Below are 20,326 nucleotides of genomic sequence, written 5' to 3' on the forward strand. Positions count from 1 at the left end.
AATCAGAATTTTAGAACTGTTCATGTAAAAATGCCCCTGGCCTCGCCTGGATTGTCATCTACCATAGCACTGTTGGACAGTATAATGCCGTGTACAGACCAGGAGCGAACGGAGCGAATGAAGCAACGGAAGTCATTATTTCTCTATGGAGGGCACGCGACCTGCGCTACCAAAGCGAATTCGCCAGGAGCGAAGCTTCTTGCGCGACCAGAGCGAATTTTGACGATTAAACTAAATCTAATCGCAGGCGAATTCGCTCTGACGCTGTTCGGCGAAAACCAATCGGAACGTTCATATCTCCGAATGTCCCAGGCTGTCAAGCCAGAGCCGTTATGTGATTAGCTGAATCAAACATGTCAATGCTGCGTCTGCAGCGAATACAGCGAATTCAAGGCGAAACTTCTTCTGCTACCCACGCTACCAGGCAGCGTAGTTCGCTCTTGGTCTGGACACGGCATAACAGATTGATGAAAAGCAGATAGAAGGTTTATTTCAGTAATTCTCATCAAAACCGTCTCACATGATTTGCAGGCCCACATTTTGCATTGTCTGTGGGAATGCGGTCTGAGTTTGTTGTTGATACTTAAGGGTACACACACGTTGATCTTTTAAGGTCATGCACATCACATAGGAAGTTGTGAGCAAAGTACAGTACAAGGTATGTCATGGAGAGAATATTGTAGAGAATTCTGAAATCCACACAGTGTGGCTGGGTCTGTTGATTGTAAATGGTGGAAGGGGTGGGGGGTGGGGGGTAAGTGTGTGTGTGTGTGTGTGTGTGTGTGTGTGTGTGTGTGTGTGTGTGTGTGTGTGTGTGTGTGTGTGTGTGTGTGTGTGTGTGTGTGTGTGTGTGTGTGTGTGTGCATGTGTGTGTGTGTGTGTGCATGTTTTGAGTTAGTGCAGGTTGAAAGTTCAGTCACAAGTATAGTAGTGCAGGTGGAATGTTCAGTCGCAGATATGGTGGTGGGGGATGGGGGGGGGGTGTCAGTGGCCTTGCTGGCTAGAGGCTGACAGTGGAGGGAGAGTGGGTTGAGTGTTCAGCCTGGTGGTACGGGAACGGAGGCGCCTGTACCTCTTTCCAGAGGGCAGGAGGCTGAACAGTTTGTGTGCAGGGTGGCTTGTGTCTTTGATGATCATCAGTGCTTTCCGGGTGAGGCGTGTGGTGTAAATGTCCTGCAGGGAGGGGAGTGGTACTCCAATGATCTTCTTCGCTGTGTTCACAACACGCTGGAGTGTCTTCCTGTTTTTCTCCGTGCAGCTTCCTCCCCACACTGTGATGCAGTTGGACACGACGCTCTCTATGGTTCCTCTGTAGAATGTTGTCATGATGGAGGGTGTAGCACTTGCCTTCTTTAGTTTGCGCAGGAAGTAGAGACGCTGATGGGCCTTCTTCGCCAGTGATGTAGTGTTGGTGGTCCAAGAGAGGTCGTCGCTGATGTGCACTCCAAGGAACTTGGTGCTGCTCACTCTCTCCACAGCATCGCCGTCGATGGTCAGTGGTGGCAGTTGTTTTTGGACCCTTTGGAAGTTGACAACAATCTCCTTGGTCTTGTTGACATCCTTGTGTGTGTGTGTGTGTGTGTGTGTGTGTGTGTGTGTGTGTGTGTGTGTTTAGTTTTTCTCCATCTTTCTTCCAACTTTCTCACCCTGTATTTCTATCATTCTGTCTTTCTCACATTGTTTCTCTCTCTCTCTCTCTCTCTCTCTCTCTCTCTCTCTCTCTCTCTCTCTCTCTCTCTCTCTCTCGTCTGACTGTAGTAAAGAGTCTCTGTGGGTCTCGGTGCCTGTCACCTTAGCAACCAGTCGGCCACTCTGTTCTGCCATGCGGCAGGAGGACTCCACCCTTTCTCTCCCCCCCCCCCCTCTCTTTCTCTAGCCTCCCCCCTTGCTTTCTTTAGCCTCCCCCCTTGCTTTCTCTAGCCTCCCCCCCTTGCTTTCTCTAGCCTCCCCCCCCCTTGCCTCCCCCCACCTTGCTTTCTCTAGCCCCCTCTCTCCCCTTGCTTTCTCTAGTCTCCCCCCCCCTTGCTTTCTCCAGCCTCCCCCCCCCTTGCTTTCTCTACCCCCCCCTTGCTTTCTCTAGCCCCGCCCCCTTGCTTTCTCTAGCCTCCCCCCCTTGCTTTCTCTAGCCTCCCCTAGCTTTGCCTTCCCTTCCCTAGCTTTCCCTTCCCCTCTTCCTTCCCTTAGCCTTTTTTTTTTGCCTCCCCCGTCTTCCTTTGTCTTCCCTTCCCTTTCCCTTTCCCGCCCCTGCCTTCCCCTTTCTTCATTTTTTTTCTGGTCCTTTACCCTTCCCCTCCCTTCTCTTCCCTTACCTTCCCTTACCCGCCCTTGCTTCGTCTGCAGTGGATGCATATGCACACACACACACACGCACCCACATTCACTCATACACATACGCACACAGAGGATGGGAGAGGATAGGAGAGGATAGGAGAGGATAGGAGAGGATGGGAGAGGATGGGAGAGGATGGGAGAGGATGGGAGAGGATGGAAGAGGGAATGTGAGCCATCAAATATTTAGCGGGCACGTTTTGCTCCTCATTCCATCATTGCTGCAACACCCCCTGCACACACACACACTCACACACACACACACACACACACACACACACACACTGACACACACACACGCACACACACGCGCGCACGCACACACACACACACACACACACACACACACACACACACACACACACACACACACACACACACACACACACACACACACACACACACACACACACACACACACACACACACCTCCTTACCCACCCAGACACACACACACACACACACAAGCACCAGTCCACCATATCCTAGACCCACCGCAGAAGCAGACAAGGGAGATCCAGCATGCATGCCCTCCATAGCTGTGTGCAGACTGGGTGACACACCGTCCAGCCACCCAACAACCAGCCACCCCAACCCATGCCAGTCAGCTAACAAGCTGCCTCTTAAAGGCTAAGTGTGTATCTGTGAATTCCATCTGATGGTCTGAAAAGAGAGCACAGCATGCGGTTTGGAAAAACTGAGCATTCCACTCTTGGTAAATGAACAAAAGCCCGGAATGTACGAATGGTTTCAAAATCAGAGCTCTGCTTCTTGTGTGTTCAGAGGACTCATAGTGGCAGTTTATGAACACACACGCTTATGTTCGTCTGTAGAGTGCAGTTGGTACTACTCTGTTTCAAGTTTATATTCATTTAAACAGACACCATACAGTATATTTACACTATATAGGTAAAATATTTAAAATGCAAAAGTACAGTAACATTATAACTTTTTAGACAAATTCACCTTTAGTCCAGGTTGATGGTCCCTCAAAGTAAAAAAGAACATGTTAAGTCAACATTAAAAAGATAACAGAGAGCAGACAAACAGCGGACACAGAGCGACACACATAGGATATAGTCAGTTCGACAGGCACAATGGTAAATACAGTACACATACTGGTAAGTAACGACAACTTGTAAGTCTGGTGATTTCACACTACAAAAGTGTACAGTGCAGCTACCCTGCTAATTGACTTTGTATGGAAGAGCAAGTGACAGAAGCTGCAAAAGCATTTCTAGCGCTTAGGGCGTCAAAAGCATTAAAAGATAAGTTGAACTTCAGCAAAAAATATGTAATGAGCTCGGCGGTAGCAGGCAGCAGCCAATGGAATGTTTGCATTTTTCAAAACACAAGCTTCGCTTGTCGATTCGCTCTCCTTGATCGAATACTTTAGGTTGAGGTTGTGTAGGTTTAGGTTGTTTGCCGCGGTCATCACCCTTGACCTGTGCTTTCCAGGTGGGACTCGGCACCGTTGTAGCGAAAGAGGTTGGATATATAATAAGAGGAATCGAAACACGCCCACTCAATGCAAAAGTGTGTGCTCCTCCTAAGGGGGTGTTGTCCCTCCTTCTTCTTCTCTTTTCGTGGTGTTTGCACAAGACGTGCGCTGCCGCCATCTACAGCGCTAAGGGGACTCAATTTATTCTCTACCTCAAGACTCCGAAGGTCTCCTAATCGAAGGTCTCCTAAAGGGGCATTCACCCGACGTAAAGTGGATACCGGAAAAGAACCCGCCTGCTTTATCTCACTCTCATATACGATTCTCTGTTGTAGCTCTTTCAGCGTCTACTGTCTGTCCGTACAGTTAGACAAGCAGGGAAAGGAGGTCCAGAAGCAGAGGGAGTCCTCCCCTCCTACACTCTCCCCCATACAAGGAGACACAAGACAGGGCCAGGAGACACTTCCCCATCGCTAGCTAGCCAAGACACTTGCCTGATTATCATAGACTTGCAATCGAGATTCGACGCCGCCGAAGGTGTTGCGTCACTAGGAGGGCACAGCCTGGCTACCAAGACACAGCCTCAGCCCCTAAGTGGAGAAGATTGCATACTGTACTACTGTAGGTAGCAAGCCCCACCAACCAGGGGCGGAGCTATAGGGAGGGCGAGCAGGCCATTTGCCCTTGGGCCCAGGGCACTCTTGTTTTGGTGGTGGGGACCCTACTATGACTTTGGCAGGCCATATGGGGGGGGGGTATAAGTGTTTTGCCCTGAGGCCCTATGTGCAATTGCCACTGCCTCCAACGTGCAGGGAGACACAACAGTAGCTACCCAGCAACGTGCAGGTCTCTCTCTCCTCAGACTGGGGACTACCCGCACGCCTCCGCATTTAGACACAAGATCTGGGTGATCATCCCCCACCGTAAAGCAGAGAAGAGAGATGCAGAAGCAGAACCTGGAGCACTAAATACACCCTCGGTACGGCCAGGGCTGGACTTACGCACAGGCTAGGTATGGCTGAAGCCTAGGGGCCCTCACCTTGAAGGGGCCCCCAAATATAGCCTACCAAAAGTCAAAAATTGCAGAATTGTGACTAGATGTGATATTGAAATGTTCATTTTTAAATCTTTAAGTCAATACCCCTCTCCACAGTTGGCAGACATGCTATGCTTAATTCCTTGCTCGTAATGATGACAGTGTGTACTTTTGTTGCAAAATTTGCCTTCCGTAGGGGGCCCCCATAGCAAGTTGTAGCCTAGGGGCCCAGGGCCATCTTAATCCAGCCCTAGGTACAGCAGGAAAACGCCTCCAACCCACCCAGTACTAAAGCAAAGAAGACTAGGAAGCCCAAGCTGCAAGCTGAGCTACGGGTAATTGCATCTCTCCTCTCTTCTGGACTTGTCAGGCAGGCAGGGACCTCCCACACTCCCCCGCATGCAGCGCAACATAAGACCTGTGTGCCATCCCCAAGTAGCAGAGAGACCGGCAGCAGCACCGGCAGCAGCACCGGCCCTGCCCAGCCGTGTGCATCTCTCGTCAGGCAAGGGGACCTCCCACACTCCTTCGCATGGGGGTGATCCACAGGGAGACACTGCAACAGCCAGCCCAGCCACGTGCTCCTCTTGCCAGGCGGGGGACCTCCCTTACTCCCCTGCATCCAGGCAGGCAGGCAGGCAGGCAGGCAGGGAGACACAAGAGCAGGATGCCCTCCCCAGACCCCGATGTAGTTAAGCGTGATGAAGTAGCAAGCCCCTCCATCCAACGCATGGCAGAGCAGGGAGCTGGGGCTACCTCCACACCCCCTCCCTTCCCAGCTGCCTGCGTGCTCCTCTTGTCAGGCAGAGCGATCTCCCTCACTCCCCCACATGCTTCTGAGAGCAGGGAGACACTAGACCAGGATGCCCTCCCCAATATGAGGAAGAGGAGGGATGCGCAGAAACAGCACCAAGCAGAGTGTGGAGATACAAAAACAGCCAACTATCCCCAATACTAAACACTCCCTACTCGGTGGCAGTGGGACTCTAACCGGGCGAACACACCAGCATTGACAAAATTAAGCGACAGAGAATCGCTGGAATGTGCGACCAGAGTGATTAAGTGATTAAAAGCAGAATGCAAGCATTCAGACATTCCCATTGGCTGTGGTGGCTGTCGCCGAAACCACGTCATCGCTCATTTGCATTTAATATTTGCTGAAGTCCAACTACAAACTATCGCTCCAGTCGCTCAAGTCACCTCTGGTTGACCAAATCTCTTTTGTCATTTCTCTCGCCAGCGACTCAATGCAAAGTCAATTAATTACTTCCATCGCCGGAGCCGCTCAAGTCGTGTCTGGTCTTTTCGTGCCATAAGTAGCCCCCCTCTGTCTCCTTCATGAGGACACATAGTTAATGTAGCAGTGTTAATTCAACACTTTGGAAGTCAATTTAATATGTTGTATACTGTTTGGTCCCAGAGTACTCTAGGTGGAAAATTTACACTGTAGAATTTGACTGTGCACAAGAGCAGAGGCGCCTCCCCAAAGCTCTAGCTCCCTGTCTCCAGCCATCCCTAGCCACAGCAGAGAAGGCAAAATACAGCATAGTAACCTAGCAACAGTAATCAAATCTTGACAGCTGAAAGCTGAAAGTGCTTTCGAAGTGCATGGATTTCCGAACACTAGTGATGCTTTCTTGCATTTCGGAGGCTGAAAAAGCATTGCCTATGTAAGTATAAAGCTACGCCCTAATGCTAAGCCATGTAGAGAGATGTAGCATCACTGCATCAGGCTCCCCCTACCATGTATTTAAGCAGACAGGGACCTTCCCTACACTCCCACAGGCAGACAGGGACTTCCCCTATCCTCCCGCAGACAGGCCCAATATCAACGTTATATCTGCAAGTCGGTTAGGATAACAGCGCCAGCTAAGTGTAATGTAATATAATGTATAAGTACCAGGCTGTGCGGAGAGAGAGAGATGCATGCTCCAAGCTCTCCCCCAGCCACGTGCATCTCTTGCCAGGCAGGGACCTCCCATCCTCCCCCGCATGGAGACACAAGAGCAGGGTGCCCTCCCCAACGATAGCCTAGCCGTCATCCACCCCCTCGGTAGAGGAGATAGACCAAGATACCGGTGCAACTGCCTAGCGCTATAGGCTGTGTAGGCTGAGTAGGGAAATGCAACTCCAGGACCACCCCCCCAACACCCCCACACTTACCCCCTCCTGCGATAGTCATGAACGACCATCCGGGTACTTTGCTCCTAAATGTGCGTTACGCCCCTTTATGGGTGAAAACAAACCGAATGTCTCATCAACTTACATGCTATCGGCTACCCTAAATGAACACAGTACATGCTTCAGTCACGGCTGTTTGGCAATATTATTTGAACAGCCGGCAACACAACACGTTTTCGGCATGTTGCGCGTGAACAACGCTATCTCTAAAGGTCCTTATCTTTCGTTGATTAAACCCCAACACCACCAATTGACTTACATTGCCTGTTTTCCCCCACAAATGGGCGTAACGCACATGGAAAACGTCATGCCGTTCATAAGTATCTCTTCAATATCAGCCACTCCCTCAGTAGAGTTGACTAAAATGAATCCCCTGTGCAGGGAAAACACACCTCCAACCCCTCTGCCACCAACCTCCTGCCCTTAGCTGCGTGCATGTCTTGGCATGTGCCATACTCTGTCAGCCATACGCTGCCCCCCACTACCACAACCCGCCATGCAGACACAAGACCAGTGAGAACACCTCCAGCCCACCCAGTGCTAAATCAGAGAGGAGTAGGAAGCCTAAGCAGCGAGCTGCGCTGTGTGCATCTCCCTCAACCCATCTTGCCAAGACCAGGGTGCCCTCCCCCCCCGGCACACACACACAGACACACACACACACAGACACACACACAGAGACACACACACACAGAGACACACACACACAGACACACACACACACACACACACACACACACACACACACACACACACACACACACACACACACACACACACACACACACACACACACACACGTATGCTCACACCCCCCCAAGCTCCAGCACTCTCTCCTAAGCTTGGAGACTAAGTACCAGGCTGTGCAGGAGGGAGCTGCAGCCTCTCTCCCCCAGCCGCGTGCATCTCTCGTCAGGCAGGCAAGGAAGGGACCTCCCACACTCCCCCGCATGCTGCGGCACCCACTGCTGGGCGAGCTGTGATCTCTCCTGGGCCTCCCAACACTAGCCACCCCCTCAGTACACAAGAGAAGAGAAGAGAAGAGAAGAGAAGAGAAGAGAAGAGAAGAGAAGAGAAGAGAAGAGAAGAGAAGAGAAGAGAAGAGAAGAGAAAAGGAGGGAGGGCTGTGATTGCCTCTGTGTGGGTGTGTGTGTGAGTGCGTGTGTGCGTGCGTGCATGCGTTCGTGTGTGTTTGTGTGTTTGTGCATATGTGTGTGTGTGTGTGTGTTTGTGCATAATGTGTGTGTGTGTGTGTTTGTGCATATGTGTGTGTGTGTGTGTATTTGTGCGTGTGTGTGTGTGTGTATGTGTATATGTGTGTGTGTGTGTGTGTGTGTGTGTGTGTGTGTGTGTGTGTGTGTGTGTGTGTGTGTGTGTGTGTGTGTGTGTGTGTGTCTCCTGGGCCACCCCCCGTTCAGCTGCTCTGCTCTGGCTCTCTCGTCCTCCCACCCACTCTCTCTCTCTCTCTCTCTCTCTCTCTCTCTCTCTCTCTCTCTCTCTCTCTCTCTCTCTCTCTCTCTCTCTCTCTCTCTCTCTTGTTGTCTTTATTTTTTCTGTCATTCTCTGTCTATCTCTTGCTCTCTCTCTCTCTCGATCACTGTCTTTCTCACTCCATGTTTATCTATTGCTCTGTCTCTCTCTTAATCTCTCTCTCTCTCCTTCTCCTTCTCTCACTGTCTGTCTCTCCCTCCCTCCTCCCTCACTCTTGATTTCTGTATCATTGGGTGTCCTTCTTTTCTCTCCCTCTCTCTCTCTCTCTCTCTCTCTCTCTCTCTCTCTCTCTCTCTCTCTCTCTCTCTCTCTCTCTATCTCTCTCTCTCTCTTGTTTTCTTCCTCATATGCTCTCTCTCTCTCTCTCTCTCTCTCTCTCTCTCTCTCTCTCTCTCTCTCTCTCTCTCTCTCTCGTTTTCTTCCTCATTGAGTCTCTCTCTCTCTCTCTTGTTTTCTTCCTCATTGGGTCTCTCTCTCTCTCTCTCTCTCTCTCTCTCTCTCTCTCTCTCTCTCTCTCTCTCTCTCTCGGTTCAGCTCAGTCTGTCATGAGAAGGGCTATTTCTGGGCTAAGCATGATGACGTGTGGGAATGGCTCTTGCGTTCGTTCTCTCTTTTTTTCTCTCCCTCTTATTCTCTTCACCTCTTTCTGTACGTGTGTGCCTGTGTGTGTTTGCTTGCCTCTGTGTGTGTGTGTTCATGTCTCCGTGTTTGTGCGTGCGTGCGTGCGTGCGTGCGTGCGTGCGTGCGTGCGTGCGTGCGTGCGTGCGTGATTGTTGCTATCTGTTTGTAAGGGAAGCGCCCCTATCAATGCGAAGGAATATCATTCTGTAAATGCAGGCAGAGGCATGCAACAATAGCTGTGTAATTGGCCTCCCTGCGTAACCTATAAAAGTGTTCCATTGCTGTAAATGTGTTTATTATACAAACAGCAGCGTTGCCGTTAGGGACACAAAGGAGCAATACTATTGCATTACCTACTGTACCTGCAATACCCCTGGCTACAGTAAAGCCTTTTAAACTGACACACCGCACCACACCATGAGCCTGTGTGATGTTGGCTGTAGTATCAGGGTTCTGGAGATGTCCCAGTATAGAGCCATTCATTGCAATGTACAGAACATGTTGTTATTAGCTGTTGTTATTATTGTTTTGAACTTGTTTTGCACTCCATGCTGTCGTTTACCTCTACCACACCCCAACACCCACCTTGGAGCTGCACAACTGTGTTAACATTGCATGTGAATTAAGTAAAAGCTTTTAAACTTACAACACTGTGCCTATGACTCTTATGGCAGCTGTCTGATTGTCTCATTACATTTTTGAATAGTTCTTGGTATAAATCGAGCTGTGAATTACACTGGCTGAAAGCAAATATGTAAAGCTGCAATATGACTCCAAAACTTGCTGTACTTTGGTCAGACCAGGATTTTTTTTACCTTTATTTAGACAGGACAGTGAAGAGTGTGACAGGAAATGAGCGGGAGAGAGAGACGGGGGAGGATCGGGAAATGACCCAGGTCGGGAATCGCACTTGAGTCGCCCGCGTAGCAGTCTGATGCCCAGCCGACTAAGCCACGGCTGGGCACGGACCAGGAAATATTAGTATACATGATGTATGTAAATATTAATATATAGGCTATTGAAACGTTTAAAAAAAAAAAATCTAATTTGTTAATAGGTGGCATACATTTTGAACATAAATGACATACTGACATTTTTTTTATTTATTTTTTTCTTTTTTTTTTATTGTAAAGTGTCCTTGGGTATTTTGAAAGGCGCTCAAAATAAAATGTATTATTATTATTATTATTATTATTACTGCTCCTTTAAAGCTAACCCCTCTCCCTTTCCCCAGGTCACTGGAGCTCTTCTTCGCCAGCAGCCAGAACAACAAGCTGCTGTACGGCGAGCCTCCCAAGTCGCCGCGCGCCAGCCGCAAGTTCTCCTCCCCTCCTCCGCTGGCCATCGCCAAGACGTCCTCGCCCAACCGGCGCCGCAAGCTCTCCCTGAACATCCCCATCATCACGGGGGGCAAGGCCCTGGACCTGGCCGCCCTCAGCTGTTCCTCCTCCAACGGCTATGCAAGCATGTACTCCTCCATGTCCCCCTTCAGCAAGACCACGCTGGACATCAACAAGCTCTACGTCTCCAGCCCCATCTCCAGCAAGATCCCCGACGAGGCCGAGGGCAAGGAGGGGAAGGATGGGAAGGAGGGGAAGGGGGACGGCAAGGCGGAGGAGACGGCCACCGGGGCCACCGGGGCTGGCGGTGGAGCCGGGGCGGCTGGTTCAGCAGCGGCTGGGAGTGCGTCAGCCCTTGGGAAACAAGGTGAGTTGCCCGGGGACGGGGCCAGGGCTGGCAGCATGGGTTGACTGGTGTCTGGGTCTGCATCAGGCCTTGGGAAGCAGAATGGGGCTAGGGCTGGGACAGCTGGATCAGCATTGACTGGGTCTGCTAGCTTCATCCCTCGAGCAACATTATGATTTGCCTGAGTGCAGTGCTAAGTTGACTGGGGGGCATCTGGCTCTGTGTCAGCTCTGGGAAAGTGATATGGGTAGGGAATGAAGGCAATGGGTTAGAATTTAGGGTGACCACCCGTCCCACGTAGCACGTGCGAGTACAGCGTTTGGAGCCCAAATCATGTGTCCCGCGAATTGACAGTTTGTCTCGCATAGTCAAGTGTGCTCAAAGAAGCACGCCAGGGTCTGTCCCACATTGTCCCTCAGAAGCATACCCCTTGTCCCCCCTTGGACTTATTAGCAGGTGGTCACTAGAGATGTCCGATATTGGCTTTTTTGACGATATCCGATATGCCGATATTGTCTAACTCTCAATTTTCGATTCTGATATCAGCCGATACCGATTGCAATATATGTGGGTCATTTTTCCTCATAACAAATTTTAGGTAAAATTACAAATCTGCTGTTGTGGAACAAAATATGCTTAATTTTATAGTAATGCCCCACTAGATGCATTCTCGAATGCAACAAAGTTTCCAAATATTAACATTGTCTGTGCAAAATAGAAAAATAATTAAGGAGAAAAGTGTACAGTAATTCAAGCATTATTATATCGGTTTTGATCCGAAAAATCCGATACCGATATTGACCGATATTACATTTTATGCTATTATGCAGCCGATAATATCTGTGGGCCGATATTATCGGACATCTCTAGTGGTCACCCTAGTTGGAAAACATAAAGCAGTGTGTTAGGGCCAGGGTTGGTGCTTGGGTTGGGCCGCTGAGTCATGGGGCTGGGGCTGCGTTGGCTGTTGGAAAGCAAGGTGAGGTCCTTAACCAAACAGCATGTGAGTGAAAAAGCATAATCGATATGTGTATTGATAATTGTAAAAAAAAAAAACTGTCTCTGTGTGTGTGTGTGTGTGTGTGTGTGTGTGTGTGTGTGTGTGTGTGTGTGTGTGTGTGTGTGTGTGTGTGTGTGTGTGTGTGTGTGTGTGTGTGTGTGTGTGTGTACACCTCCTTTAGAGTATTTGGATCTTGTACTCCCATGTGCACTCTCTTGTACTGTTGTACTCTTGTCTCTTGGATCCCAATACGTACAAGTAATCAAATGCATGTGTGTGATATGATGTGTTTGCAGATATATCAGTACGAGAGGAGAGTGATACCGATCAGATCCCGAGCGATGATGCCGAAGCTGAGGCATCTCCAACCAAGTCCCCAACCACACCCAAAAACATCAAGTGCAAGAACTCAGGTATGCCTTCTTCACTTCCCGTCACAAATTCACTAAGCTGGACTGTCGTCACAAGCATGTGTTTGCTATGTAGAACCTGTGCTAGCTGAAAGCTTTCCTCCATGTTAAAATGGGCGGTGCTCGTGGCCACGCATTGTCATGTGAAAAGTGTGAAGGAATTAGGAATAATGCCAAAAACATTGGAGTTTAGGAGTGTTTTACCTCACCATGTTCTACAGCAAGAGACGAGCAGAATGTTGCAAAAATGTATAACATTTTTTATCTTTTCAACGGCGCCTCCTCTGTGTTTCCCCCCACATCAATATGGTGAAATGTTCTTGAATTCCTGAATGTCCAACTTGGTGAATACACACACACACACACACACACACACACACACTCACACACACACACACACACACACACACACACACACACACACACACACACACACACACACACACACACACACACACACACACACATGCACACGCACATGCACATGCACATGCACACACATGTACACATATGCGTGCGCGCACACACACACACACACACACACACACACACACACACACACACACACACACACACACACACACACACACACACACACAAGCACATGCACACACATATACCCATATGCGTGTGCGCGCGCGCACACACACACACACACACACACACACACACACACACACACACACACACACGCACACACACACACACACACACACACACACACACACACACACACACACACACACACACACAGGGACTGTAACCAATACCTATAAAACCTTATAAGTAACTGTAAGTCTGTGGATAAAAGTTTGAAGTTAAATGTAATGTAACAACTCCTCGGATTAGGCTTCTTTGCCACCTTGAGTTGAGATGAAAGATTCTGCACATCCCAATGTAAGGCTGATTCAGGGTTTCGAGTGAATTCCTTTTGTTTTATTCCATGACATAATTATTAGGGCTGTCAGTAGATTAAAAAAATTAATCTAATTAATTACAGAATTTGTGATTAATTAATCTAATTAATCGCACTTACTCGTATGTTCTTTTTGATGACGCGAAATAATAATAATAATAATAATAATAATAATAATAGTAATAATAATAATAATTACAATAGGCCTATAAGCCCTGATGTACTAATATGTTAAAATAGGCCTGGTAAACACAGTTAGTGAATAAATAGGCTACATTAGCAAACACAAAAAATGAGTCTACAGTATCTTATCTATCTATCTATCTATCTATCTATCTATCTATCTATCTATCTATCTATCTATCTATCTATCTATCTATCTATCTATCTATCTATCTATCTATCTATCTATCTATCTATCTATCTATCAGAAAAGGTCAGAGTTCAAGGAAATGGGAACACCCCCTGATGAAACAGATGACGTGCATTCATTCACGTTTTGTTTACATTTTGGGGAGCTGGATTAGCCAGGAATGATAACTGCACTGAGCTAGCCAATAACCCTTGCTTGGACTAAACATTGATTCTACACCAAAATATTCTATGGATATAAGACAGGACAAGAAAGACTGACTGATGTAAACTTCTCCAAACTCTGCACGAAAGGTAAGACATCCTATCTCTGTAGGCTATAGCGATTGGTTGAAGCTAGAAAATGTCATTAAGGGCGTTCGTGATGGCGTAATTTTGACGAAGTTGAAAATTTGCTAAGCAGCGAGCATGCTCAGTGTGTCCGCGTGAAGCATCATGGTTAGAATTTGCCGTTCAAGACGCAGTTGAAGGGAGTGACCTCTGCGCGGCAGTCGTGTCACATGGCGTTGAACCATCGCGGGAACAAAATTTTTGTCAAGCAACTCCGCAGTAGCAGAAACCTACTGCCGGGAAGCGAGTTTGCGAAACATAGGACGATATTGCGCCCAGCCGCGTTTGGCGTCTCCGATTGGCTACAACAGCTCCCTTGTTCCTCCCCTCTGATGGCTTTCATTTGACAGCAAGAATTGCAACTCTCCCTCAAAGCAGGCTTGCAGAACATTCGTGTACAAATAATTTGGCCGATCTCTTGAAACAGACACTAAAAGTAGGGTAACAACAAACAAAAAATAGGCTACCCAAACCATTTACGATGCAGTAGGCCTACACAAATGCCGTGTCGTATTTCATTTTAGCGTGGTTTGGCATATCTCTTGAAACAGATGTGCCAAGTCAAACAAACGTAGCCATAGCCTACCCAATGATGCAGTGAGCTCCAGTAGGCCTATTTGATTTCATTTTTATTTACATAACCTAATAAATGAAAGCGTAACTAAATGAAATGTAATGTAGCCTTATGTAGCCTAATCCTAACTGCATAAACTCCTGTGTTTATACAAATGCCGTATCATGTCATTTTATTATGGTTTGGCTCATCTCTTGAAACAGATGACATAAACAAAAGCAGGCCTAGCCAACGCTGCAATACAAATGACGTTTCTTACCATTTCATTTTATTCACATTATCCAAACCTCGAGGTGATCTGGTAAGTTGTCCACCGAGTCCATGGCACATGTGGTAGCAAATGTAGGATTAACCTTCTATTTATTATGTCGGTAAATCCATCTGGTGGTCATATTAGGAACTGCATTCTGCATATCAATTCATCCCCACTTCTGTAGATCTAACATTAACACATGGATACTTTGATAAGGTCTGTAATGAAGCACTGCAATTGTGGTGATAGTTTTCTGTTGTCTAAGTACCTCACTTTTAACCAACTTTGCCTGTGACCTAACAAAAAATAGGTGGTGTCATGATGACAGACAAGGCATATTGGATTGTAGAAAATGTATTAAATAGTATTTGGAACAAGGTATAAATCAGATTCCAAGGAGTGAAACTGCTACAGTGGCAAATCAACACAATGATGAAAGACAATGCATATTGGATTGGATTTAAACAAACTGCATTTTGTGATTTTACATTTTCCTTGGTTTGCATGTTTTTAAACTGACCACATTTTGTGATTTTACATTTTCGTTGTTTTGCATACTTATTCATTTTTGGTGTGGTTTGCTGTCACACTGGCTCATGTTGCTGTGCATCATGTTGCATTGTTTATAATGGTTTGTTTTGCTGTGCTGCTTGATTTTACATTTGCATGCTTAGATTTGATCTGCGTGATTTGAGTGTGCTGTCCTCATTATGCTCTCTGCCTGCTTGCCTCCCGGTGTCTATTTGGCACTCTAGCAGTTTCACTCCTTGAAATCTGATGTATACCTTGTTCCAAATACTATTTAATACATTTTCTACAATCCAATATGCCTTGTCTGTCATCATTGTGTTGATTTGCCACTGTAGCAGTTTCACCCCCTGGAAATCTGATTTATACCTTGTTCCAAATACTATTTAATACATTGTCTACAATCCAATATGCCTTGTCTGTCATCATGGCACCACCTATTTTTTGTCAGGTCACAGGCAAAGTTGGTTAAAACTGAGGTACTTAGACAACAGAAAGCTATCACCACAATTTCAGTGTTTCATTACAGACCTTATCAAAGTACCCTGTTAGATCTACAGAAGTGGGGATGAATTGATGTGCAGAATGCAGTTCCTAATATGGCCACCAGATGGATTTACCGACATAATAGAAGGTAAATCCTACATTTGCTAACACGTGTGCCATGGACTCGGTGGACAACTTACCAGGTTTGGATAATGTGAATAAAATGAAATGGTAAGAAACGTCATTTGTATTGCATCGTTGGCTAGGCCTGCTTTTGTTTATGGTTTTAGTGTCATCTGTTTCAAGAGATCAGCCAAACCATAATAAAATGACATGATACGGCATTTATAAACACAGGAGTTTATGCAGTTAGGATTAGGCTACATAACATTGCATTTAGCTGACGCTTTCATTTATTAGGCTATGTAAATAAAAATGAAATCAAATACTGGAGCTCACTGCATCGTTGGGTAGTCTATGGCTATTTGTTTGACTCATCTGTTTCAAGAGATATGCCAAACCACGCTAAAATGAAACACGACACGGCATTTGTGTAGGCCTACTGCATCGTAAATGGGTTGGGTAGCCTTTGTTTGTTGTTACCCTACTTTTAGTGTCTGTTTCAAGAGATCGGCCAAATTATTTGTACACGAATGTTCTGCAAGCCTGCTTTGAGCGAGAGTTGAAATTCTTGCTGTCAAATGAAAGCCATCAGAGGGGAGGAACAAGGGAGCCGTTGTAGCCAATCGGAGACGCCAAACGCAGTTGGGCGCAATATCGTCCTATGTTTCGCAAACTCGCTGCCGGGCAAGAAGACCTCCTCCATGATGTGAGGAATCTGCCGTGATTGGTGTTCATAGCTCATGTGGTTCATGTGTGTGTAGTTGAACGTGCTTCATTTTCTACATGCTGAAATGCATTTCATGCACAAATGCAGCATACTCAGATTGGTATCATCCATATGTATGGTCGCACAACCCACTTACAACAGAAAAAAAAAAGAAACAAACCACCCTGTCGTCAGATGCTCCATCTTCGCCACGTTAGGAGTGTATGCCGTAGGTTACAAAACCAGTATTATTCCGCGGGCCGCCTGCTCGACGGTTAGAGTAGTGGTTGCGCGCCTGACTTCCATTCATGAGGTCCTCGGTTCGAAACTGCACCGAAACACGGAGAGTCTTTAGTTGCTGCTGGTTAATGTGGAAACAGACCAGTTGCGAGAGACTTATCTTGTCTTTTATGTATGAAAGTGCACGAAACAGAGTGGCCTTTGTGGTGGTTGGCGCGCCATGGTAAAGCTACATATTGAACACCTGGGTTCAATCCTCGCAGCATGGGTTGGCGCTGTTAAGTACTTTTAAAACGGTCCTATCTGAATGACGACTTTGGTCCCAAAACACAAAATGAATAGCCTAAAGTGAGTACTAATTAACTGAATTATTACATGGAAGTGAAGCCAAATCATCACATAAGACTTGTTCCATGATTCACTGAGTGGTAACCTGTATCTCTACCACAATACCACCCGATTTCTCTCCGAGACGCAGAGAGAGTCTCGCATTTCACAAGCATGTGCCGACGATGGTAAGCACGTCATGGAATTAGCGCAATGATTATTTAATTCCACGAGAGGGCGCCCTGGTACACCCGCTGTCGAAAAGGTAGATCCACCCACAGACCTATAGATCCACCTTCTTTGCCGCTGTTGAAATCTCGTCGTCCTGATGTGTCCAGCTTGGTTGCGACGCAGTTATCCCCTCCTTTTTATGACCAAGCAAATCACGTTTTGATCAAATCTTTTGCTGCGTGGTTGCAAACGACCCTAGTGTCTGAGGTGTCAGTGGAAGTTAGCGATCAAAGTTGTCAACTTGACATCTGTGGCACAGTGGTATTATTTTATTCTGAACGTGGCATGTATCACTCAAATCGCTGTAATGACAACAACCCAACTTGAGAAGATCATCTTCCAGCACTTGCGATGACTTTGTGCTGTCAAATTGAAATCCCTATAGGCTACTCTGCGCTGTTGACACTTGCACTGTAGCTTGTGTCATGGGGTAATTTCGGAGCCTGTAATATTTTGATTCTTATGTGCAGCGTGGAAAAGGTAGCGAGTATCTATCAAGTGGTTTGATGTTGTAGTGAATATACAAGTGTTGTTCTGCCGATGAGCAGAAACCTCTGCTGAAATTGCGGTAGGCTCTATGTAGCCTAGTAGCTTGGCTACCGCGGTCACACATCATGAACACAAATATTTGCGTCGTGTGTTTCAAAGCCTGAACAGTCAATGCATTCGTATGCTGGGCTATAGTTGTATGAAAGATTTAAGTAGGCCTACCACAAGTCCAACTATTATACAACTGCCATGGCCAAATCAAATGATAAACTGTCTTGAAATGCGCCTGTATTCATATCAGATGAACCAGCTGCCGAGCGCAGACTTGTAGCTTACATCTCGTGATAAAATGCTTTCTAAAAGTTATCAAATATAGACAAATCGATAATGGGAAAAACACCACATTTTGTCTGACATGGTATTAGTATTAGAGATTGTCTGATTGCTTGTGTTAATTGAAGGAAAACGTCCTTGGTCCACAGCTATTTTTAAACTGAACAGCTGTTCGCAGCAATGCAGCGTCAATTGGCATCTCGTAATAATTCAAAAATATCTAAAAATAATTAAATACAAACATATGCTTTTGTTCATGAAAAAAGACAGAAAAGTGTCTGTATTTGCTGTATTTATTGTATTTTAGCTTTAGAAGTTGACGGACGGCTTGTATTTATCACAGCGTGAGTGAGTGAATTCAGTTGCCACGCCATGCGCTTAGAACGTATGTCTACCCATAAATAATTAATGCCATTAATTTTTACAACGCGTTAATGCGCCTTGTAATTAATTAATCGAATTAACGCGTTAAAATGACAGCCCTAATAATTATGTTTCGACCATTGAGGCCATCTTCAGATAGGCTACCCTATCTACTCTACCCTGGTCACTGCAGACATGTCATTAACGATCAGGAAGATGAAGCAGGAGCACCTGGCCCCATGCTGGCCTACCACCTGCACCCTGCTCTCCGCCAACACACAGGATTTATCAATGGCTCAAAATGGCCGCCAGACCAGCTCCAAAATGCTTCATACGCAGGCACAGGCAGAGACAGAAACACAGACACAGGCACAGACACAGGCACAGGCACAGGCACAAGCACAATCACAGGCACAATCACAGGCACAGACACAGACACAGGCACAGGCACAGGCACAGGCACAGGCACAATCACAGGCACAGGCATGGGTGCCGCGAGGGGGGAAAGGTGTTACAGATTCTAAGGGCCCGACAGCACTGACAAGGCCCCTGGAAGGATGCTGATAACATAATTTGTCATTTTGGGGGCCCTAAATTGGAATATTTCATGGGGCCCAACATTTTTAGCAGCGCCCCTGCACAGGCACAGGCACAGGCGCAAGAAAAGGCACAGTAGTGCAGTGCCACAGTGCCAGTGTACATATTTGCTCCTCTCTGGGTGTTGAATTGACACTGCATTTTTACACACTGACGCATTGTTCTCTAGCAGGTATTAAATGAAATAGAAGGATTTTACCTTTTTTCTTGTTTGTTTACACAGAATTTCTGGTATTTGGCACACAATTCTGAAAACATCTCACACATTTACCAAACCCATGCATGAACCAATGCCACTGAACGTCAAACACAATTCCTTTTTTGACACTCAAATTTCAGTTCTAAAACACACTTCCACTACACATAATTATCTGGATTTGACACAAATTTCATGAAGAAAAGTCCTTTTCTCATGGCGCACCCTGCTTTTCAATATTCTAAAATCCATTGCTATAGGCCTACTATGTACTATTTACAACCAGCAATCACCGCCTCATAAAGGACACACATTGTACAGGTATGTGATAGCCTACTGAAGAAGACATGAGGGGATTCAGTAAGAGCGCACATATTTTCAGTTTTTGAATGCTAAAATATATAATACAAGAAATAACTTTCATGTGGTTACCCAATATTTTACAGTAAGTAAGTGCAAGGCTTGTAAAATATGCAAAATAAATGTATAAAAACATTTCAGTATTTTACTACAAGAAGACAATCCGCACACATTTTTGCACAAAAATAGACCTGAAGAGTGCGGATTGTCTTCTTTTTATACAGAAATTTCTACTGAATCCTGCACCTTCTAAACAGATGAGTGGTGGCCTATCACAACTTAAGTATTTTGCAACAGAAATATAGGCTTCCCTCTGTAGTAAGTGGAACACAGAACAATTTACAGTAAGGTCTACTGTCGGCCATGCTGAGTATAGTGTTTTATGCACATTAGTGTTCAAATGGCTCATACAGACATGTATGAGTGTCAATGATTCCAGAAATTGTGTGTAAATCGAGAAACAATCGATAAAAATTGTACGTTGACAGACTTCTTTGTATAGTGCAATTTGAGTCTTTTTTTCATCCTACACCTTGACACAGGATGTGCAGAGACACAAGCACAGGCACAGACGCATGTACACAGAGAAAGACACAAGCGCAGACACAGACACATGTACACAGGCACAGGCACAGGCACATACACATGTACACATGCACAGACACAGACACAGACACATGCACACAAAGTAACATGCCAAATGCAAAG

The 20,326-nt window shown here is 46.4% G+C and overlaps 1 protein-coding gene across 1 annotated transcript in view; it reads left to right on the top strand.

The window, feature by feature from the left end:
- Positions 1-20,326, top strand: part of rasgrf1 (Ras protein specific guanine nucleotide releasing factor 1) — a 92,103-nt gene that overhangs the window by 54,726 nt on the left and 17,051 nt on the right. The window contains exons 16-17 of the mRNA XM_063197512.1: positions 10,333-10,745; positions 12,090-12,197. Of these exons, the coding sequence (XP_063053582.1) occupies positions 10,333-10,745; positions 12,090-12,197 (521 nt within the window). The remainder of the gene's footprint in view (positions 1-10,332; positions 10,746-12,089; positions 12,198-20,326) is intronic.

Source organism: Engraulis encrasicolus, chromosome 4, assembly GCF_034702125.1.
Source record: "Engraulis encrasicolus isolate BLACKSEA-1 chromosome 4, IST_EnEncr_1.0, whole genome shotgun sequence".
Classification (NCBI taxonomy): domain Eukaryota; kingdom Metazoa; phylum Chordata; class Actinopteri; order Clupeiformes; family Engraulidae; genus Engraulis; species Engraulis encrasicolus.